The sequence below is a fragment of the Phocoena phocoena genome, chromosome 7 (genome assembly GCF_963924675.1).
Source record: "Phocoena phocoena chromosome 7, mPhoPho1.1, whole genome shotgun sequence".
Taxonomy (NCBI): Eukaryota; Metazoa; Chordata; class Mammalia; order Artiodactyla; family Phocoenidae; genus Phocoena; species Phocoena phocoena.
The window spans coordinates 104130548-104155170 of NC_089225.1; the positions used below are offsets into that span (position 1 = coordinate 104130548).

General features: G+C 36.6%; 1 protein-coding gene across 4 annotated transcripts in view; it reads left to right on the forward strand.

Moving 5' to 3' along the window:
- AGFG1 (ArfGAP with FG repeats 1) overlaps window positions 1-24623 on the forward strand; it is a 72061-nt gene that overhangs the window by 31189 nt on the left and 16249 nt on the right. For all 4 annotated transcript variants that reach the window (XM_065880363.1, XM_065880362.1, XM_065880364.1 and 1 more), the window contains exons 3-5: window positions 11978-12093; window positions 17731-17893; window positions 18932-19085. In XM_065880363.1, the coding sequence (XP_065736435.1) occupies window positions 11978-12093; window positions 17731-17893; window positions 18932-19085 (433 nt within the window). The remainder of the gene's footprint in view (window positions 1-11977; window positions 12094-17730; window positions 17894-18931; window positions 19086-24623) is intronic.

Consider the following 24623-nt stretch of genomic DNA (forward strand, 5'->3'; position numbering starts at 1 on the left):
CTAAATTTTCCTTTTCCTCTTCTTATATTAACCTGTGAGCCATCTGTCTATTTGCAGATATTCAAAGAAAACTAAATGTTTCTTCTTCTCATGATTGATATATGTAGAATATGGTACAGATCACGTTTACTTCAGAGACTTGTTTTGCATTTGGGCCAGTTAATCTCTGTTCATTTGCCAAGGGCTACATTCCCAACCTTAGTCGAGTGCCTGGCAAATGCATGCCTTCAGTCACCAGGACAACCAGACAATAGAATGTCAGTCCAAATCAATCACTATTATTGAGCCTTAGATGAAGCTAAACAGTGGATGAGTAGTGTTCGTGCTAGAGGTGGTGCTCTGGTATTGATGCTATCCCTAAACCATTGATAATCCACGAACAGTTCTTACTTCATATCAAGACAAGTAAATAAAACTTCTTAATATTCAGTTCTAAATGAAGTATCAGACCAACTTGCCCATTCTCCCTTGCTCACCTCTGTGTTTATTCTTGTTATATTCTGAAAAACGTAAAAAATGTAAAACTTGCCCTGTAGGGAGAGAAACATGAACCTTTGGTAATTTTTCCTTCTTGGCAAGCTTGCTTATCAGATTCATACTGTCTTAGGGAATGAGAATGCTTTGCTTTAAGAGACTTCACAAATTAAGTTTAGAACAAATGGAACCAAAACGTTCGTGGGAATTTTTTTTTTAATACCATTTTAGAAAATGGTTCTAAAGTTTATCCAAAAGCTCAAAAAAAGTAAAACTAGCTGGAAAGAATTTATAAAGCAAGGAGTAAATAGGATTGGCTCTAGTAGATACTAAATGTGTCTCTATGTTTATAGGCAGTAATTTGTAATGTAAACTTGAAGTAATTAATTACAGTAATCTGAAGCTAGTGCAGGGCCTAGTAGACTAGATCTGTAGACTAGATCCTGAGATATACTATAATCCTTATGTATATTAAATATGTATATGAAGTTATTATAAAATAAATTAAGTTCATCAGTGTGCTGTGGAAGGAATTCATTATTCAATAAATGGAGAATCAATTAGAATGTTAACTGACATGGTACGCCAAGATAAGTTTTAGAAAAATTTTAGAGTTAGGAAGCCATAAAAATATAGAAAGTAGTCTCAAAGTATTTCCCTACAAGATACTTACTAATCTTAAGGGGAAAAATAGTGACTTTACTGTGGAGAAATCTGGCCTATATTGTTTTAACCAAGTGATTAAAGTTAACATCACCAGGAATGGGACAAACTGACATCATGTGCTTCCTGATATGATGCACTGGGAAGGATACAACATCACTTATGTGGTATTCCTTCCCAAAATGCGTAACATAAATGTAATTATGAGGAAACCTAAATTAAGGAACGTACTATAAAATAACTGACTTGTACTCTTCAGAGATGTCAAGGTCATTAAAGACAAAAACAGACTAAGGAATGGTTCCCGATTAAAGGTGACAAGACAGTTATGGATACTGTACCAGGAGAACTTTTTCCATTTGCTGTTAAGGATACTGTTAAGATAATGGTTAGTCTGTGGATTAGATAGTAATAGTATAAAGTGTTAATTTCCTGATTTTGATAATTGTGTTACGGTTATAGGAAAGAATGTCCTCATTTTTAGGAGATACACATTTAGAGGTAAAAGGTTCATGTCTGTAATTTAAATGGTTCCAAAACTTTTTTTGGAGAGAGAATGATAAAGCAAATGTTAATCTTAGAGACTCTAGGTAAACAGTACATGGGACTTCTTTCCACTACAATTGCAACTTTTCTGTATAACAGATTATTTCATAACTAAAAGGCAGGCAAAACTAAATGGTAGTGTTTAAGGTTAGCTGACTACATATTTAACATTTAAATGTGTGGAGACTTTATAGACTAAAAGCAATGGAAGAAATCACAAAAGTAAAAATTGGCAAATTTAGCTAAAACATAGAAACTTACTAAAACCATGGCATACAAGATTGAAAGACAGAGCAATACCGGGTACAGGGTAATTTACATATGTCATCTTAGTTTGATAAAATAGGGCAGTTGATACTCTTTCCCCAAATTACTTGTCCCTTTGCTAATATACTAAATCTTACGTTTATAAAGCTGTTTATAATTTATAAAGCACATTCATGAATAGATGTGTGTTTAGGAGTGGGGGGCAGCTTAGCAAGCTCATGCTCCTTACTGAAGAAAGGGGGGAAGGCTCCCTCTCCTGGGAAAACCACAGAACACACACACAACACACAAAACACACAGCTGTTTGGACTAAGAATGGATGCCTAACCCTAGGGGCCAGGGACTAATCAGATCCTCTCTCTTTTACGAAATTGAATTAAGGTTCACAGAGGCTGGACTGAAAAGGTGAATCAGTTAACCGAAAAGGCAGTATGTAGTTGGGCCATGTGCAGTCATAACAAGTAAACAGGAAAAAAAAAATTGTACTAAGATAAGCAAGAGCAGGGATTAGACATAGTATGAGAAACAAAAGTGATAAACTATGTGTTTGCAGGGGGCGGGGAGTGGAGAAGGGCTTTGGAAACAGGTAATCAGACTGCCTAGGTCCCGGATGGCTTCCTGTTTGCAGCGCAGGTTCCCATGTTTTAAGTGTTACTGTTCACTTTGCATAAACTTGTTTTATCTGATCAAATGTGGCTGAGTTTTGGTTCTTTGCAACCTACCTGGAATGCAATTCTGACATTAGAGACATTAAATGAAACAAGGCATGGGAGTGTGCTGTGAGTTGTATATACTGACTTTTACCGTAGGTGTTTGAATTAGATCTGCCGGTCTCCTTCACAACTCACAAACACTTGCAGTTAAGGTTTATTGCTATATCCACTTCATTTAATTTCTCTCTAGTATCCTAAATATTTTCTTCTTTTATCTTTTCTATTTCTTTGTAATTATCAGGTTGGTTTTTTTTTTGGTGGTACACGGGCCTCTCACTGCTGTGGCCTGTCCCGTTGCGGAGCACAGGCTCTGGACGCGCAGGCTCAGCGGCCATGGCTCACGGGCCCAGCCGCTCCGCGGCACGTGGGATCTTCCCGGACTGGGGCACGAACCCGTGTCCCCTGCATCGGCAGGCGGACTCTCAACCACTGCGCCACCAGGGAAGCCCCAATTATCAGTTATTTTGAAAAGTGTTACTCTCTCCCTGAAACTCAAACTCTGGTACTTTTCTCCTTTATTCTCAAGTGAATGGGTTTGTATAATAAATTGGCCCTTAGATAGTCCTCACTCTTGGAAAGTTCTTCCTGCAGGGAAGGACTTCTTTCATTTTATGTTCATCTCTCTGTTGTTATTCCCCATGCACATTATAACACAGACCTCAAAAACAGGCTTTTATTTATTATACTATTTAAATCATTATTATTCTTGGATGCTGGGATGGTATCATAGTAAGTCCACGTTGCATGTAATTCAGGCATCGGCAAGCTTTTTCTATAAAGAGCCAGATAGTAAATATTAGGCTTTTGTATCATACAGTCTCTGTTGCAACTACCTAGCAAAGCAGCCCTAGACAATAGATAAACAAGTGGACATGGCTGTGTTCCAATGAAACTTCAGCTTTAAACACAGGCTGTAGGCCAGATTTAGCCTGGGAGGTGTAATTTGCTAACCTTTGGCCTAAATTTGATTTGAGAATTTGGATCAGTGAATTTATTACTTCTGTGTAAGTTGGTAAGCTGAATGTTCTAGGTCAGCATGTATATTTTAGACGGAACGAAGGGGAAAAAAAGATAATTTCCACTGTACATATATTTCAGGGCTGTTAGGAAGTTGCTTCCACCCATGCACCAGATATTTATTTAGTGTCTGCTCTATGTTTGGCAGGCACTGAGAATACAGATAGTGGCAAATAGGAGAGAAGGTTCCTGCCACGTGAAATTTACATTTAGAAGTTGTGAGATAAAGGTCTGTGAAAATAAATAATACATTGTGATAACGTGTATATTAGTTTTGGTGTGGGGAATGTTACCCCTTTGGAATGGTGGTCAGGGAAGACTTTATGGCTGGAAAGAGCGATGATGTAAGATGAGTTTGGAGAATTAATCAGGCCTGAGATCCTATGGGGCCTAAACAGGTGGTGATGAAGAATTTGATTCTTAGGCTGAGGAAGCCATTATAAAGTAGTTTGTGCTTAAATTGAAAAACAACAACAACAAACTAGGATTAAATAAATTGGATTTGATGTCTCATAAATCTGACACTCCCTCACATACCCAAATTATCTGTCTGGTTCACAAAGGCTCTGGTGTCTTGGTGGTCTGCACATGCAGCTTGTGCATGCCTGTTTTCAGTGACTCGGTTGCATATGTTCTAATTCTTGCTAAAACATTTTGTAAAACCAAATTTTAAGATGGAATATACCATACAGTCATCAAAAGATGTAAATAATTGCAGGACTATCTGTTTCTTTGCTTAAGGCATATGGATAGTGTTATTTCTTTAAACACTATTAATGAGTATAAATCCTTTATAGATAGGTCATCACTGAGAAATACCTGTCAGCTGTTGACCTAGAAATACTAGCATAGTCATGCTCATGTAGGCTTGGGTGAATGTAGAAAATTTTAATAATGTACTTGTTTTTTCAGTATTTAACTTAAATCATGACATATTTATGAGATATTGTTTCTGATTGTTAGTTTTTAGGACAAAATAAGGCAAAAAAACCCCCAAACAAACCCTTGTTTTCCCTTTTAGGGAAAAATGTTATGTTGCTTATAGAATTTGTGTAGGTCTATCGTAACTCTCCAGAGAACTTCTAATGTTAATATTTATTTCTGCTTCCAAAAAGTGGATGTTAGTTACTTGCTCATGAATTTTTTCAGTTCTTTAAGTCTCCTATTTGTTCCTATATTTTATGGGCAGTACTGTTAACTGCTGTAATTATGTCTTACAGAAGAAGGCACTCCATCTCTCTACTGAGGAGAGAAAGGACAGAAAGGAGTCTGAACTCTAGTTGATGTGTATAGGTTGGCTTAATGAAAAAAGTCTCTACTTCCAGAGAATCTTTCTGTCCTTTCCTTATTTTTATATCTTTGGACCTAGAGGTTGCAAGCAGGGTCATGTCACATTGTTTATTCTTTGTATCTCTTATGAAAATAAGGGGTTGTCTGATCTTAAAGGTAAGTATCCATTCCAGCAAGTTTCCACTCTATTTTGTTGTCCCTGAGAGGATTATAAAACTGTAACATGTTATCTCTATTCATATCTATTTGTCTGATGGATGCAACACTGTTTTCTTACTCTTCCTTTTATATGTGAGTAATTGAGAATTAGTATGGATGTTCCCTATTTTTGGTGTTCATAATTGAGTTGGTTAAACTGCTTGCACTGCATGTATTTACTATCATGATTTAGGTTCAGTGCTGCATAGCTTTCAGCTGCCCTTCTAGCTCTGTCTCCAAGCACCTGGTTTGTCTGGTTACGCAAATGGACTTTCTTGCTTCCTGGCTTCTGGCAGGGTGGGGGTGGGGGGTTCATTCAAGCTGATGGAGAACGTTGTCAGCAGACCAAAGAAAGGAAGGAGGGAAAGGTTAAGATATTTACTTTCTTAACTTCTTTCATGTGGGATTTCTGTAGCCTGGCTGCCTCCTTTCATTGAAGGTCAGAACTCCCATCAAGTAGCCCTCTTAGTTTTAAGGTTACCAACCACTTCCTCTCCTTCTACCTTCACTGCCAACGGGTGGTGGTAGGTCCTCCTGCTGCTAACCCTGGGACACTATACTCTCACTTGTGATTTCCTTACAGCCTACCTATGCTTTAAACAGTCTCTATTAAACTTCTCAAATTACCCAAATTCAGTGTGCCATCTGTTTCCTAACACAGCCCTGACTGATAAATATACTTTAAAGTATTTTAGATTCTGTCAGTGGTTATTGTGATTGCAATTCTAAAGTGGATTAGCACTAGAATAAGGGAAAAATTATTCTGACAGTTTCATGAACTTATTCTGTTGGTTGATGTGTGATTTTATTTTTAATTCCTCCATAAGGTCTGGTTTTGGGTAGCATTGGCCTGGTTACTGAACACTTAATATGGCACAACCCATTGTTTTAAGCATTGTGGGGAATTCAGAAGTAGGTGAGACACATGCTCAGTAATTCTAATAAAAAGCAGTTTGTGGTAAGTTTCATGTGAGAATTACAAGTGCTATAGTAATTCAGAGAGGGTGATTGTTCCATTAAGACCACTTTGATTCCATCTGCAGCAGGACTGAAGAGAGACCTGCAGTTTCCTGTGTTTCTGGTAAGGCCTGTATTTCCCAGTCCTTGCTTATTACTTCATCACCCCATAACACACCAATGCAAACCACATAAGATACCAGGCCCCAAAGTAAGAATAACTAATACTATTTAAAATTCACTTATATATACCTGTTCTGAGTAGACAACATATTAACTCATTTAACCCTTCCAACATCTCAGTGAAGCAGGTTCTCTTACCTGAGTTGGAATTCACATTAAGGCAGTCTGATTTCCTGGTCTAGGCTCATAACTACCATACCTACAATATTATTCTCTAATTAAAACTAATTATCCACCTCTCCAGAGAGATCATCAAAATGAATCCATCATATATGCAGCCCTTTCAAATGATGGCTTTTAGGTATCCTCGTTGCTCCTCAGTGATGTTTCAAGGCCTGCAGCCCTGTGTTCCTCTTGCCAGTAGAATTTATCACTTGCTCTGTCATCCTGTTGCAGTCATACCAGTTAGCGCCCCTCATTCAATATAGATTTCAGCACTTCACGTAGTGAGTGTCTTTCTTCCACTAGTGTTAACCATTTCTGCCAATCCCAGTGTCTACACAGATAACTCAGCCTCTGGAATTCTTTGACTTCTTATGTCCAGTAATCCTTACTTCTGTTTTAGACTTTATTTATCAGTAACTGTATTACTTCTCAGATTTCAAGTGTAAGCATCCTGTTCTCTGACCATCATTGCTTCTCTCTTCCCAGCTCATTCCCTCTAATTTCGTACTCCAACAGTTCTGGGACAACCATAAGAGAGACCTCCAGTCCACTGATGCTAAATTTCTTTGTTGTGTATCATCCTTACTGTGTTTTCATTTTTCTTAACCTAGCTTTGATTCTGTGTTCTGTTGTTATAACCACTCACTTTAACTCCTGTTGTATTTTACCTGATTAAAGCCAATACTCTGCCTACTTTGTACGTAAACAACCAGATGAGACTGGTGGAAAACACACCACTGTCTTGACTAGTTTCACTTTAAATACTTGTGACCTCAGAACCTTAGTGCTGCCTGCAGTTTTAGTTGGTTCACTCTCCCATTTTTATTCAGTTCTGAAAAACCCTCCCTTTTCAGTTGATGGTGTTTATTATTTTACTTTAAAAGAAAAACAAAACAAAACAAACATGGAGAAAGGAGAACTTTATACTTTCCTATCAGCAGATCTACAAACCTGAAAGAGCAGTTGTAGGAGAATGGTAGGAGCAGAAGCCAACTTTTCAGAGACTAAAATGTGAATGGATCAGAAGAGATAGGGACTGTGACATTTTCCCAGATGTATCTCTGGAACACTGTTTTTATTTAATGAATCTTGTTCAAGAAGAGGTTTAGTGGCTAAGTAAATTTGAGAAGTGCTAAAAACTATATATAGTATTTATATGGAAAGGAAGTTTCCATTTGCTGGCCTAGATTTTACTAAAGCATTAGTTTTCAAACTTTGGCCTATTTCACAGTCACCTGAAGGGCTTGATTGCTGGGTAGCACCTCCAGAGGTTCTGATTTCATAGGTCTTGGGTGGCTCCTAAAAATTTGCATTTACAACAAGTTTCTAGGTGACACTGATGCTGCCAGTCCAGGAAATTGGGGAATCCCATTTTGAGAGTCACTTCACTTGAGTAAGAATTCAGCTGCCAAGAGTGGCAGGTATAGTTAGGATTTTGAGCAATATAGTAAATAGCTATTGTGGGATAGCATAGTCAGAAGAAATAAGAGCTGCCTAACAACATCATGGAACTTTGATAGTAAGATAGCAGGAATTTGTAGTGGACCCAAGCAATGAGTTTTAATGATTTTCTCTAGCAGTTTGACCTGTCAGAGAAGGATCAGAACCACCAGCAGTTAGTACAGAATTTTGAGTGACTCCTACAGGCTGCTAATGTCATATATGTATAAAATTTATCATCAAGCACTCCATCTTTGCTTTGTATTCCCATGATGAGTGCCAAGACAGTAACTTTATGATGTCTTTAACCCATCTCCTTTTTATTTGTTTGTATCAATATGTTTATTATTTACTATTCATTAATTGTTTTTAGTTAAAATTGTATGTGTTAGTTAATAGGGGTTTTGGAATACAAAGACTAAATGTCATGAAGTGTCCTAAACGAATTCTGTCAATTACAATTAATAAGTCTTTGAGCAAATTTCTCTTGTTTTCTCACTTGGGAATTTTTAAAATAAAACAATTAGAAACTACCAGTTCTCGCTTTATGAATGTAATTGTAAAGCCACAGAATCTTTTCCTAAGGAGAGTCTCATGTGGGTTTTTTTTTTTTTTGTTTTTTTTTTTTTTTTTTTTTGCGGTACGCGGACCTCTCACTGTTGTGGCCTCTCCCGTTGCGGAGCACAGGCTCCGGACGCGCAGGCTCAGCGGCCATGGCTCACGGGCCCAGCCGCTCCACAGCATGTGGGATCTTCCCGCACCGGGTCATGAACCCGTGTCCCCTGCATCGGCAGGCGGACTCTCAACCACTGCGCCACCAGGGAAGCCCTGTTTTTTTTTTTAATATTTTAATTTTATTGGCGTATAGTTGATTTACAACGTTGTGTTAGTTTCAGATGTACAGCAAAGTGATTCAGTTATACATATGCATATATTCATTCTTTTTTAGATTCTTTTCTCATATAGGTTATCATAGAACATTGAGTAGAGTTCCCTGTGCCGTACAGTAGGTCCTTATTGGTTATCTATCTTATATATAGTAGAGTGTGTCTGTTTATCCCAAGCTCCTGATTTATCCCCCCCTCCCCTTTAACCATTAGTTTGTTTTCAATATTTGTAAGTCTGTTTCTGTTTTGTAAAGAACTTCATTTGCATATTTAAAAAATTAGATTCCACATATGAGTGACATATGATATTTGTCTTTCTCTGTCTGACCTCACTTAGTATGATAATCTCTAGGTCCATCCATGTTGCTGCAAATGGCATTATTTCATTCTTTATTTATGGCTGGGTAGTATTCCATTGTATATATATACCACATGTTCTTGATCCATTCCTCTGTTGATGGACATTTAGGTTGCTTCCATATCTTGGCTATTGTAAATAGTGCTGCAGTGAACATTGGGGTGCATGTGTACTTTTGGATCATGTGGTTTTTTAAAAGTAGCTAAATATTTATTGGAGAAGCTGGCCCTCTACAGGGTTTATATAGAATTTCTAGCATAAGTTGCATTACCGTTCCTGGGTATCTGAACTTCTTGGGCTTTGCCACTGAAATGTTTTTATAATGAGATTGTGCCGTCACCTAGGCCTCACTTATGTCAGTTGTACTGCCTTAATGACTTTGTAGTATCTGTACTGAGCCTGGAGTAGGAAGGAACCACAAGAAATGCTGTTTTGAAACATGCTTGGGGTACATAATAAGAGAGGAAAAGGGTGAATCCTTTTTTCCTATCTTTATTTCTCTCTCATCCACTTCAGTGAGGACATAAGCTTGAGAAGGGTGCTACCTTTCTGTCTCTGATTTCTCAAATCTTTGTCAGGCTTTTGAAGTTAGATACTGCCTTCTTTTCACAGCGTTACAACTGGTTATTTTTTAAAGTAATATAATTTTAGAAACTTGTGGATGTGTTTTTATAGCATTACTGAGGAATAATTAATTATAATAAATTATAATAAATAAATATTTAAAGTGTACAATTTGAGTTTTGACATATGTTAAACTGTCATTACAGTAACAAGATAACATACATTTTCATCATCCCCAAGAGTTTTTTGTGCCCCTTTGTAATGCTTCTCCTGATCTGCTTTCCATCACCATAGATAAGTTTACATTTTCTAAGATTTTAAATGAATAGAATTACATAGTATGTACTTTGTAGGGGGTGGTTCTGAGGTCTGTCATTCAGCATAATTGTCTTGAGGTTTATGCACGTAGTTTCTTGTGTCAATAATTTGTTCATTTTTATTGCTGGATAGTATCTTACTTGGATATTCCACAATTAATCCGTTCACCTGTTGATAGACATTTGGGTTGTTTTCCGTTTGGAGTTACTAGCAGTAAAGCTGCTGTGAACATTTGTGTACAAATCTGAGTATGGACATGTGCCTTTATATTTCTTGAGTAAATACTTAGAAGTAGGATGGCTGGGCCATATCGTAGGTATATGTTTAACTTTTAAGAAACTACCAACTGTCTTCCAAACTGGTTGTACCATTTTTACATTCTTGAGAGTTGTAGTTGTTCCACATTCTCACCAACATATGATATGGCCAGTCTTTTTTTCTTTTCCTGGCTAGAACCGTTATTATTTCAGAAATAACCATCCAATGTAACTTGAGGTGGTTAGAATAGTTATTTCTGGATGACTGTAATAAATATTTGTCAAAACACCAAGTACCTCAATAATCATACACATTTCATTCATAAGAACTTCCAAAAGTTCTTATGTATCAAAAAAACTTACAAATGGCACAAGAGAGTTAATGGTCTATAGAGGAGAGAAAGAAAATTATTCTAGGGGAAATTCTAATGAAGCATTTTCTCCATTGCATTCCCCCCAGCCCCGGCACGTGGGCCTCTCACTGTTGTGGCCTCTCCCGTTGCGGAGTGCAGGCTCAGCGGCCATGGCTCACGGGCCTAGCCGCTCCGCAGCACGTGGGATCTTCCCAGACCGGGGCACGAACCCGTGTCCCTTGCCTTGGCAGGCGGACTCTCAACCACTGCGCCACAAGGGAAGCCCTCCATTGCATTTTTGATTAACATAGTTCATGAAAAAAGCCTTGCTTTGCCTTTCTTTAGGCTTTTTGTTTTTGGCCATTCTAGTGGTATGTATGGGTGTCTGTGTAGTGGGGTCTGTGTTTTTTAAATTTGCATTTTCTACATGACTAATGATGTTGGGATGCTTATTTGCCATTTGTATACTTTCTTTGGTGAAGTGGCCAACTTTTCTGCCCACTCTTTTAAAAAAAATACTGATTTGGGGTCTGTTTTATCACTGAGTTTTAAGAATTCAAGGTTTTATACATTTTGTAACTACCTTTTTTCAGTTGGTGGCTTGCCTTTTCATTTAATTTTTTTGAAGAGCAAGAGTTGTAAATTTTGATGAAGCCCACCTTATAAATTTTTTCTTTATACTTCTCTTTATGTTTTGTGTCTTATTTGAGTTCTGCATCATGTCATTTCTTTGATTTTATTGAAAACTTAAATCTCAGATTCTCATTTTTTAGCCATTGGGGAAAAAAAAGCATAGGAGGTAATTATAAAGCTAGAGTTGTATCTGCCTTGTATTTGTGTTTTGTTATACTTTAATAGCAAATTACTTATGATTCTAGTACTTTTTATTTATTCTTTTTGGTTGATTTTTAAACTTGTCAAGGATTCAGGAAATTGCCACTCACTGGTCTAATTCGTTTGTTTTACGGGGTGAAGGAACTGAGGTTCATAAAGGTTACATGACTTTGCTGATTGTTTACAGTGTATGATTATTTAAAGACCAAACAATCTGAGGTCTTCTTAAATGCCATTTCACTGTTTGTTTCCCTGTGAGGAGCTGTTCTTTGTGATACTGTTGATAAGATTTTACTGCATGCTGTAACATTAAAATAAATTTAGTTCCTTCATTTGTTGCTTCTTCATTGATCATTGTGATAAATATCCTCATTGAAAGCAATATTATTAAAATTAAGTAGGTTATCTTTCTGAGACAATCGTAATTATCTTAAAATTTCATTAAGTTGAGATGTCGAATTTAACACTTCTGTTTTTTTAATTCTTTCCAAAGGTCTGTAAACAGATTTGGCTAGGATTATTTGATGATAGATCTTCAGCAATTCCAGACTTCAGGGATCCACAAAAAGTGAAAGAGTTCCTACAAGAAAAATATGAAAAGAAAAGATGGTGAGTGAATAGTTTGTATTTAGAGCAAAGCCTCCCCAAATCACATTAATTATGGGTAAGATTAGTATAACAGGAAGGAAGGAAGGAGGAAGGAAATAAGTAGGTAGGCAGGTAGATAGAGAATAAGGAAATAGGTAGATACTCATTATACTTTGGCTTTTTATTGAATTTGGTTTCCACAGACCTTTACTTCTGCTTTATCTTAACTCATCTGTGCCTAGCAGTAGCCTGTTTCTTATCACCAGACCTCCTACCCTTTGGGGGGAAGTTAGGGATTCTTCCTTAGAAACCGTCTCTATCCCTGTTAGCTTCTCTAGACATTTTAGTCTTATAAAGCCTCCTTTCTTAAAATCTTTCTTCACCTACCTAAGGAGACAAAAGACCTGTATGCAGAAAATTATAAGACACTGATGAAAGAAATTAAAGATGATACAAATAGATGGAGAGATATACCATGTTCTTGGATTGGAAGAATCAACACTGTGAAAATGACTGTACTACCCAAAGCAATCTACAGATTCAATGCAATCCCTATCAAACTACCAATGGCATTTTTCCCAGAACTAGAACAAAAAATTTCACAATTTGTATGGAAACACAAAAGACCCTGAATAGCCAAAGCAATCTTGAGAACGCAAAATGGAGCTGGAGGAATCAGGCTTCCCCAACTTCAGACTATACTACAAAGCTACAGTAATCAAGACAGTATGATACTGGCACAAAAACAGAAAGATAGATCAATGGAACAGGATAGAAAGCCCAGAGATAAACCCACACACATATGGTCACCTTATCTTTGATAAAGGAGGCAGAATGTACAGTGGAGAAAGGACAGCCTTTTCAATAAGTGGTGCTGGGAAAACTGGACAGCTACATGTAAAAGTATGAGATTAGAACACTCCCTAACACCATACACAAAAATAAGCTCAAAATGGATTAAAGACCTAAATGTAAGGCCAGAAACTATCAAACTCTTAGAGGAAGACATAGGCAGAACACTCTGTGACATAAATCACAGCAAGATCCTTTTTGACCCATCTCCTAGAGAAATGGAAATAAAAACAAAAATAAACAAATGGGACCTAATGAAACTGCAAAGCTTTTGCACAGCAAAGGAAACCATAAACAAGACCAAAAGACGACCCTCAGAATCGGAGAAAATATTTGCAAATGAAGCAACTGACAAAGGATTCATCTCCAAAATTTACAAGCAGCTCATGCAGCTCAATAACAAAACAACAAACATCCCAATCCAAAAATGGGCAGAAGACCTAAATAGACATTTCTCCAAAGAAGATATACAGACTGCCAACAAACACATGAAAGAATGCTCAACATCATTAATCATTAGAGAAATGCAAATCAAAACTACAACGAGATATCATCTCACACCTGTCAGAATGGCCATCATCAAAAAATCTAGAAACCATAAATGCTGGAGAGGGTGTGGAGAAAAGGGAACCCTTTAGCACTGCTGGTGGGAATGTGAATTGGTACAGCCACTGTGGAGAATAGTATGGAGGTTCCTTAAAAAACTAAAAATAGAACTACCATATGACCCAGCAATCCCACTACTGGGCATATACCCTGAGAAAACGATAATTCAAAAAGAGACATGTACCAAAATGTTCATTGCAGCTCTATTTACAATAGCCAGGAGATGGAAACAACCTAAGTGTCCGTCATCGGATGAATGGATAAAGATGTGGCACATATATACCGTGGAATATTACTCAGCCATAAAAAGAAGCGAAATTGAGTTATTTGTAGTGAGGTGGATGGACCCAGAGTCTGTCATACAGAGTGAAGTAAGTCAGAAAGAGAAAGACAAATACCGTATGCTAACACATATATATGGAATCTAAGAAAAAAAATGTCATGAAGAACCTAGGGGTAAGACAGGAGTAAAGACACAGACCTACTAGAGAATGGACTTGAGGATATGGGGAGGGGGAAGGGTAAGCTGTGACAAAGTGAGAGAGTGGCATGGACATATATACTAAATGTAAAATAGATAGCTAGTGGGAAGCAGCCACATAGCACAGGGAGATCAACTCGGTGCTTTGTGACCACCTAGAGGGGTGGGATAGGGAGGGTGGGAGGGAGGGAGATGCAACAGGAAAGAGATATGGGAACATATGTATATGTATAACTGATTTCACTTTTGTTATAAAGCAGAAACTAACACACCATTGTAAAGCAATTATACTCCAATAAAGATGTAAAAAAAAAAAGTGGGAATAAATCTAATGTTTTTCAGTTGGCGAATGGGGAAAGATTGGTTGAAAAGGGACACAGGCACAATTCTGGGAATGACGGAAGTGCAATATACAGGCCTATCTCATTTTACTGTGCTTCACTTTAGTGTACTTCACAGATTTGTTTTACAAATTGCAGGTTATGGCAGCCCTGCACTGAGCAAGCCTCTTAGTGCTGTTTCTCCAGTAGCATTTGCTCACTTCATTTCTCTCTGTCACACTTTGGAAATTCTTCAGATATTTCAAACTTTTCCATTATTTATATATCTGTCATGGTGTTTTGTAATCAGTAATCAGTGATCTTTGATTTAATATTGTAATTTTTTTGGGCACCACGAACTGCATCCATGTAAGAGAGCAAAATTAATCAATAAATGTGTATGTTCTGCCTGCTCCACTGAGGGGGCGGAAATCTTCCTTCATTTAGCAAGTGTTTATTTACTGTCTTTTATGTACTAGGCACTATGGTAAAGCACTCATGAAGCAATCTGTTCATTCACTTAATTGTGTGTTGTAGTAATTCTTTGCTCAAAATATCACTCACTGCCCAACCAAGAAGTCATTTTACTCTACCTGTTTAAGAAGGAAGATTTTATACCTTTTTAACTAAATCTGTCAGATGTTAATTTTTAGAAAGGAATTAAGACAGGTATGTATTGGCTAGTAAGCCTTTTAAAGCAGAGCAGGGGGTATATTCATAGAACTAGTAGTGTTCAGTTACTTTGAGCTCTTCATTTTTACCTGTATGAGTACAATTTAAGTCAGTTTACTGAAACTCAGTGATGAATTCTTGGTTGTTTCTTTATCAGTATTCAGTAGTGTATATTTTCCTTCTTGGGACGTTAAGAAGATGAGAGAGAGTCACAAATAGGAGGAATAGGTAATGAGGAAGTACATGGCCTCTTGTTTCCCTGAGGAGCTGTATTTGAACTCAGAGAATATCTTCAAGAGCTTGTTTTGGTTCAGGAATACTTGCCATGGTTATGAGTGAGATATCTCTACCTACATTAAGTGAGCATGGTAGAAAGAAGGGGCTCTGATTTGTATGTTCTGTGAACTTTGTATTCCCTAGAGGAGACTAATTTTTGCCAGGGCTATATATTCAGCATTACTAGAAACATTAAGTATGAATATAGAAGAAAACGTATCAGTAAGATTTTAGTTCAGGAAAGAAAAAACTTAGAAGATGCAGTGATAGTAAAAACATGGTGCCATAAGTGATTCTCTTAAAATGAAGTGTATAATTATCTTTTTATCATTTTAGTACTTAATTTCTTAGACCTTTTCCTAGACCCTTTCCTGTAGTTAAGACATTTCTGCTTGATAGCCTTGGCCTAATTTTTGATTTTCCCAACAGTTTTACTTTTACCAGCTCAGAGTTAGTTTGAATAGGACTTAGCTGGGATTTCAGATAGTTTAGCTTCAACTACCAAGAGAAAAGTGTGTGTGAATAAGGTTTATAGAATTAAAACCAGAAACCCCCCCCCACATTAATAATAATAACAAAATAAAAATAATTCATTTAAACAGTAAGCAAATAATTGTAAACCTCAAATAATTATAATTTGTGTTATCTTTTCTGTCCTAAGAAACAGGATAGTTAATAAGAGAAATACAAATAGAAACTTCAGTTGTTGGATAGGGGAGAGGGAGTGACCAACATTCAGCTAGGCTGGGACCTGTGCATTTTAAACTCACAGTCCTGCATACCCGCATACTTGAGACATGTAACTGGAGTGGGGCAGTGGGTTTTTAACAGGGCATAAGCACTATCCAAATGCACTCTCCCTAAAAAGCCTTACTGGGCAACTGCACTTAGAACATTGAGACTGTTGCTGTCATCTAAAGGGATTTTGAAATTGTTCTTTTAACCAGTTTTCAGACTCAATTCCTATGCTATACATGCTTAGCTGTTTTACTTTTAGTTAAGGAAGCCTTTGAGCCAAAGACTATTATCTGATTTTATCCGTTAATAAGACTTGGCTATACTCAGAAATTGGCATTATCACTGATAGGCCAAATTATGGGAAAGTGTGACTTCCTGTTTTCTCCCATATACTGGAAAAAACAAAGCAGTTTTATTGTTTGTGATTATTATATAATTTGATAATTGCAACACTTGTATAGCTAACACCTGTACCAGAAAACTGTTCTGAGTACTTCATAAATGTTAACTTGTTTATACCTCATAACAACCATATGTCAGTGTTTTAGAAGAAAATTTGGATGCACAGAGAGTTGAAGTAGTTTGCCCTACGTTTCATAGCTATCGAGTGATGGAGTTGGGATTTGAACTCAGATTCTGGAACAGAGTAGAAAAGCTCTGTTTTTCTACTTCTCCCACCTGTGTAATATGGGGAAGGAGGGTAGGTAGAACAAACCCCAGAAATACAGAGAGCAAAAGCTCTCACATAATCCCAGCTCTGGAGATTAGCGTTGCCAATATTTAGGCGTTATATTCTTACTACCTCTCTTTCCTTCCTTTACTCCCTTGATCCTGTGAATTCTTACATGACTGAGATCAAACGAGAAAGACCTGTAAAGTCTTATGGACATCTTTGCATGTCAAGACAGAGTAGCTATGTCTTATTCTATTATATAGATGTTAGTATAATCCTTTTAAGCATTTTTCTCCTGGTGGATTTTGGTTTATTGTCCAATTTAAAAAATTTTAAGGAGTGCTGTGATAACCTACGTATACATTTATGTGTGTACAGTTAGTCAATTATTTCCTAAGGATAAGTTACTAGAAATGGTACTTCTGGGGCACAGAGTATACCTATTTATGTATTTTAATAGAGAGTAACTCAGTTTGTAAAGTTTATACTCAGATCAAATGCGAATGTCATTTTAATTTACATTTTTATTCGGTTACAAGTATTTTCATTTCTTTGTCTCCCTTGGTGAATTGCTTCTGTCCATTTAAAAATTGTGTTGTTAATCTTATAGATTTGTAATAGACCTTTATATTTTGGGCTACTAAGTGTGATATAATAAATGTTTCTCCTTCCTTCTCTGTTTTCAAACGTTATTTATGAGCATACGATACTTTGGTTTTTAAAAATTAGAGTTATTAATTAAATATCATCATGATTAACTACGAGTCCTTTTTTAAAAAAAGCAGTTATTTAATATATTGTATTTATTAGAAAAACTGTAAGTAAATAATCAAAACAAGTTTTGTGGTTAGTCTTTATTACCCTTTCTCTGAATACTTTAATTAAGTGTAGTCTTAAGCTGTCAGTTCTAAGACGGTTTTGAAATAAGATTAATATCAAACCAGTCTTGTACAAAATTAGAATTAAGCTTATCATTTTGAGCTTAGTGTTCCGTACATCTTCCTTAGTTAACTGCCTGTTTAACTTTTCATATGTTTTAGGTATGTCCCACCAGAACAAGCCAAAGTGGTGGCATCAGTTCATGCATCTATTTCAGGGTCCTCTGCCAGTAGCACAAGCAGCACACCTGAGGTCAAACCACTGAAATCTCTTTTAGGAGATTCAGCACCAGCACTGCATTTAAATAAGGGCACACCTAGTCAGGTGAGTAGTTTTTAAGTCTTTGTAGAGGCTTCTACTTAAGGAGGATTGAGTACCATGAATTTGGGAATTCATTAAGACAGTTGCGTAACCTTATATACCAGTAGCATTGTGTCCTAGTGGTTTATAATACATTAAAAGATACTTGGTTAAGTAGTTGGAATGTGTCTGTGTTTGTTCTTTCTGCTATTGCGAATGCTATTGTGAATACGAGTTTGTAAAGCTGTACAGGAACATTATTATAGCTATCTATCAACACATTTATCATACGTATCATATAACATACAGTGGTAAAACATGAATCTGTGGCGACCATCAGAGTTAGAACAGTATGGCCTCTGTGATATTCTTTTACAGGAAAGGGTTTCTCAAGCATAGGATTTTTTCTCCATCCTGATTGTGAAGCATGTTTATCGTTGAAATGCAGGTGGCTTTGCATTACATAGCATATTCTAAAAAACTGAAGTCTTTTCAGCAGTTGGTGTCTAGAGTTTATGCTTCTGTACTTCATGATAGTCAGTGAGCTGTGACAGATCTGTTACTGTGTGGCATTATAATGTCTGTCCTACACAAGAATGATCCTGAGGCATGGTACTATTTGAAATAAATTCCACCTTTTAAAATAATGCACATACTAGGGCATCTAGATAAGTTGCTCCACTTTCATCAAAGGTCTGAGTAGAAAATGAAGAGAAGGGTAAAGTCAGTATATTGTAACTCTTCCCATGGATAAAAGATTTGTTCTACGAAAGCCTTATCATCATACTGTCTTAGCAGTAAGTCTGTCTCGTGTCATGAGGTGTAACAACTGTTGTAATTGTATTTCATTGCTTTTGACTCTGTACTTAACATTGAAAGATAATATGGGAATAGATGTTGAAAATTTGTGCTTTTCAAAAAACATCAAAGAACTCAAAACTCTACAAATGGAAGATTATGTAATCTTTAAACTGTGTTTTAAGCTTGGTGAATTGGAAGTAGTGGTATAAAAATTCAGCAGGTCTGACTGGAAGCTCTTTATAGTTAATATGTGGTTTATAGTCTCCTGTTGTAGGTCGCTCTCAAGGGCAGCAGCAGGAAAAGAAGCAGTTTGACCTTTTAAGTGATCTTGGCTCAGACATCTTTGCTGCTCCAGCACCTCAGTCAACAGCTACAGCCAATTTTGCAAACTTTGCACATTTCAACAGTCATGCAGGTAAGTTTTTTCCCAGCAGCTTTTGCCAGAGTGATTGAATAATCATCAAATTAAATAGTGTACACTAATTTAAGAATTGATTTGGTCATTTTGAAGCAGTTTTATTTGATAATTTGAAACTTTGCTTTCTGTTTTTTGCATGTATATATTTCACTGTTTTTTAAGCATAACTGAAGCCAGTGCTTACTGAATTGATTTCCTATTAGTACTTTGGGATTTATTTTACCTTCTTTTATTCACCTATGAAATTGTGATGCTATCCCACTTATTTTTTTTCCTTTCAATTTCACGTCCTGGCTTATAGTTGGATAATAATGGTACAAAGTATGTCATGTTTATATGCATCCAGAAATGTGCCTTTTGAGATAGTTTGGAAAATTATAGAAAACCTGCTCTTCAGCCACATTTATTTCTGTCAAGCATTGAAGGAATTTTTTGTTTTAAATACCAGTGGAAACATTTTCTAAGAATATGCTACAGAAGGAAGTTGTGGTGTGATTTATGTATGTTTGTGTCTGTGTGTGTGTTTGCTTTTCAAAAGGGATTCTAGGATGAGAATTTCTTTCAGGAGAGATTGTACTGAGAAGGGTAAGAAATAGGGAGGCTTGCGCTGTTAGGGCTGTGGTAGGTTTCCACCTGCTTTACATTGGCTGAGCCCAGAAGTCCAGAAGGAGGCCGAGGAGACTCTTCCCTTCATCCTCTAGGTGGGAAGCCAGTTCCCTCTCTGAGCAGACAGGAGCCCTAGCTTCTGTCCCCCCTCTTGGTTTTTGAATGGTGGCCAAAAGAGTTGGTGGAAGACTCAGTGAATAGAGAGTGAACCTTCTGTAATTTATGAGTATTCTGCATTTATCTCAGTTTTAGATTTATGGAAATGTAATTTGAAATGATGGAAAAGTAACTGCCAAACTCTTTTGTAAATTTTCAGCTTATTTCATGACTTATTTCATGTTTCCCTTCTGTGTGTGTATGTGTGTTTTTGTTTTTGTCTCTAAACGCAATTTGTGAATATTTGCAAGTCAGGGAATTGATGTTACACTTTTCTGTGTAATCATATTAGCCAAAAATAGACAAGACAGTGCAGCTCCACAGACTAATTTGTGCCGTGATTACCCTCATACTTTTAATAACTCCCTTAAAATGCTTTTTGAAAATAATTGTCATTATTTAATTGTAGAAAATGTTAAAAGAGAGAGAAATGTATGATTTTATCAGATTGATAGAAGATAGTAAATCTTAACTATTTTGTCTCTTTTCCACATATGGCAGAAATGGTAGGACAGATGTGTCTGTGAGGAAGTAGTTGAATAACCATGTAGATTAGGTCAGGTTCCCTGAGAGTAATAGTTTTTTAGCCTGAAGTTCTTTTGTATTTACAGATGACTACTCAGATCACTCTTTTCTTACTTCATTTGATTGATCCCAGGAGCATAAAATATATATGGATATTGCAAGAACAAGCTAATAAAATTACTCATTTATTTTCCCTTCTAGTATAGTTGATGCCATCTTTCGCATTTTACCTTAAGTAAGTTTTAAATTGGTATCACGGTTCAATCTGAAATGTCTTTTTCCAGAGCCTTTGCAAGCACTCTGAATTTTTACTTTTCCATACATGGTTCATAGATACAAAGTCATTGATAGCTGAGTTTTTGCCCTGAACTTATCATTTAAAAAAAAAAAAATTAGGTGAAAATTTTCTCCTGAACACATTGATATGACAAATGGAACTTTTAATAGCAAACTAATTATTCAGATACGCCAATCTGGCCGGCATTGTTTTAAAGGGAAAACTGTTCTTTTGCAGATAGTTCAGTGGGTTAAAAGCCAGAAGTCTTTACCCTTCTTTATTTGAACATTCTGGCTGAGTTGGTGTGTGTGTGGATATGTGTCAGTGGTGGGGTCAGTATTATGTTCAGGAAAAGTCATCTTCTACAGAAATAGGCATGCAGTTAGAAACATAATTTACTACAGCATGTAATAGTTATTTTGCTTGGTAATAAACGTATCACAAAACCTGTGAACTGTAAACTGTAATTGATTTTGGCCACACCTTATATGAGGGATGTCAAACTCAATTGCCTTGCCACCCAGTTAACACAAATGAATAATATAATGCAGTGCCCCTTTCAAAAGGGGATGGTCTATAATCTCCTGTTGCCACATGAAAATACAGGCTCAGGATTACTAAATACACTGATTTTCTTTTAAGAGAAGTATGAAAACTTGTTATGTAATGTGAAATGCTCTCTTTTTAAATGTTAGGAATTAATGAAAATAAACTATCATATAGGTGAAACAAAGTCTGTTTGTCAGCTGAATTTGATGAGGGTTGCCTGTTTCCATCCTCTGGTCTCTGCATTTTTTTTTTCCTTTCTCATGAGTATCTGTTGCTCACCGAAGAGTAAAGACAACTCTTGGCAAGATTCAGGCTCATTAACTTGGTGCCTTAAATTCTAAATTCTGAGTTGACTCCTTTGTAGTTTTTGAATAAGACTGTAAAAAGCATCTTTATTATTTTGTCACATTCTTTTTAGTTTGGATTTCTTTGTGTAGAGATTGTTTGAGGTTCCAGATAGTAATTTTTGTTTACTGAATTTATTAGTGTTTAATTTCCAAAGTTGTGTTTATCAGTTTCATTCCGTAACACTTTACAAATTTAAAAAGTTACTATAATCAGTTGTTGAAGACAGTAGATTCAGTGTCTACAAATAAAAATGGATAGAAGTATTACAAAACCCTGTCTTGCTATAGTGAATAGGTATTTGATGAGTGTGTTTGGTGCTCTGGTGGGAAATCATTGGGAAAATATAAATGTGATAAAATAGGCTTGCCCAACAAAATGGATTGCATTGAACTGATTTTTTTTTTAAGAAGATGTTGGGGGTAGGAGTTTATTAATAAATTTATTTTTGCTGTGTTGGGTCTTCGTTTCTGTGCGAGGGCTTTCTCTAGTTGTGGCAAGCGGGGGCCACTCTTCATCGTGGTGCGTGGGCCTCTCACTATCGCAGCCTCTCTTGTTGCGGAGCACAGGCTCCAGACGCGCAGGCTCAGTAGTTGTGGCTCACGGCCCAGTTGCTCCGCGGCATGTGGGATCCTCCCAGACCAGGGCTCGAACCCGTGTCCCCTGCATTAGCAGGCAGACTCTCAACCACTGTGCCACCAGGGAAGCCTGCATTGAACTGATTTTTTTCCCTGATGTTGTTTCAAACATGTTAAATGTAAAATTTTCCCATATGATGTTCTAAATACAAGTTAAATGTAGAATATGTATTATTATAGGCTACATATATGTTCGAGGTTATAAGCCACAAACTAACTTAGGGACCCAATTCTTGTTTCTACAAGGGACAGATGTTTCATTTGTCATTCTCAACTGTACAGCTAAGTGTTCAAAAAACTTGGAAACTTGCATTTTGGAATATAATCCACTCTAAATTTGAGAATTTCCTATATCGTGTTCTCTATTCATTTGGTTTATAGTTATATTACCTATTTTGGCCTTAATAAACTTATTTTGTCTTTTAGTAGAATTTTCTTCTCTTTGGCTTAGTATTTCAAAGCTCTTAAGAAATTTATTTCTGTTGTTTCATAAGTTGTAGAATTATAGTGTTTGTTGGTTTTGCTAGTAGAGACCATCTAGCAAATCTTCTCATTTTGTTAGTGAGAATACTGGTAGAGCCAGAACAATTGAGGGACTTGTCCAGTGGTTTACAGTTACTTATGTTAGGATGGAGTTCCCTGATTCTTATCTTAGATTCTCTTTTCACTAAACTGTACTTTTTTACTGGTGTTCTCAGCAATGCTAAATGGTAACTATTTAAACTTATATTTAAACTGGTATAGATATTCCTTTCAAAATATTTTTTAGGAAATTAATTTTTTAAATTTATTATTTATCTATTAGTATTTCTTCCATTATATTTCTTTTGGGGAAAGTCAAATTTCAGCCTGTAAAAAAGTTGAATTTTATCATATTAAGTAAAAACAGACAAAATATTGTAGGGAGTCCAGAATACAGAATTTATATTGTTAAGCAATAAGCAGCCTTTTAATTTAGGTTCTAGTGTGTAGTGCTTAAGGGCCAGGTCAGATGTGTTTCAAAAAGGTTTTTTTTTTTTTTGCGGTACGCGGGCCTCTCACTGCTGTGGCCTCTCCCGTTGCGGAGCACAGGCTCCAGACGCGCAGGCTCAGCGGCCATGGCTCACGGGCTCAGCCGCTCTGCGGCATGTGGGATCTTTCCGGACCGGGGCACGAACCCGCGTCCCCTGCATCGGCAGGCGGACTCTCAACCACTGCGCCACCAGGGAAGCCCCCAAAAAGGTTTTTAAGAACGCAGTGTGAGCAGTGACATGTGGGGATAGCACTCCACTCATCAGAAGTGGTAGGTGTGAAGACACTAGAAGGGAAGTGGCACAGCTGTGTAGGAAAAGGGGGTTACTCTAGGTACATTCCTCTCCCGCCCCCGTCATATCCATTTAGATAGATAAAACAGCAATTACATGAAATACTGTTAAGTTTTCCTGATTTTCTTCCTAGAATAATGTTTTACTTTGTTAATGGAAAATTTTTTTGCTTAGTGACTTCTTTTGGTTTGTTTACAAGTAGAGTACATATTCATTGAAAAAGCTTAGCGAACTCAGGCAAACAAAGAAGGAAATGATACCTACCTGAAATCTCACTACTTTGATTTAACTAAAATGCAGATTTTCTATGCACATGATGCCGTGTTTAATGAAATTAGCAGATGAAAATGTATCTGGAATTTATTAACCTATTTATCTTACTTACTTAGCTGTAAGTATTTTTGTATAGGGCTAAATATTCTTTTACATGAATTTTTTAAATGGCTGCATTATATTCCATTGTGTGATGTTCCATAATATATTTAAGTGATCTCTCGTCGGCCATTTGAGTTTCTAAGTTTTTCATTATTATAAAAAACACATTGTTTAGCTGTTAGATTCAGCCATGCTCATTTGCAATATTATCTCTTTACAAAAACTACCTAGAAGTAGAATTGCCTGCAGAGGGTTTAAGTGGCTCACTCACTTTGTTGGTGACATATTATAATCTTTCTCCATCTTTTGGACATGCTTTTCGTTCTTACCACTTAGCATTCCCTTTCCTGCATACCAGCCACTTCTTATTCTTATCTTATCCTCTATAAAAATCTTATCCAGCATCTGTTTTGGCCTTAAAAAAAGTTTTTTGAGTTATTTCATTTTACTTACATATTTTAACTTTAGGGAAGCCTGGAGTTTTGCTCTTAGGTTGGTGACCAGTTGGGAAATACCAGTTGGTCTTTTTCACTGGGTATGAGGTGCATTTATGCTATGATTTTTATGTTTTTATCGTTTCTTAAGTTTTAATATGTGTTTTAAAATGGCAGCCTCCTAATAAAATATGAGTATCTTCAATGTATTTGGTGATCATGTCCTTCTTTTTATACACTCGAGTTTTCTTTTTTTAAATACGCTATGGTGTGACATCGTTGTAAACTCAAAAAGCAACCAAAAGATTTAATGTAATTAAGCCATC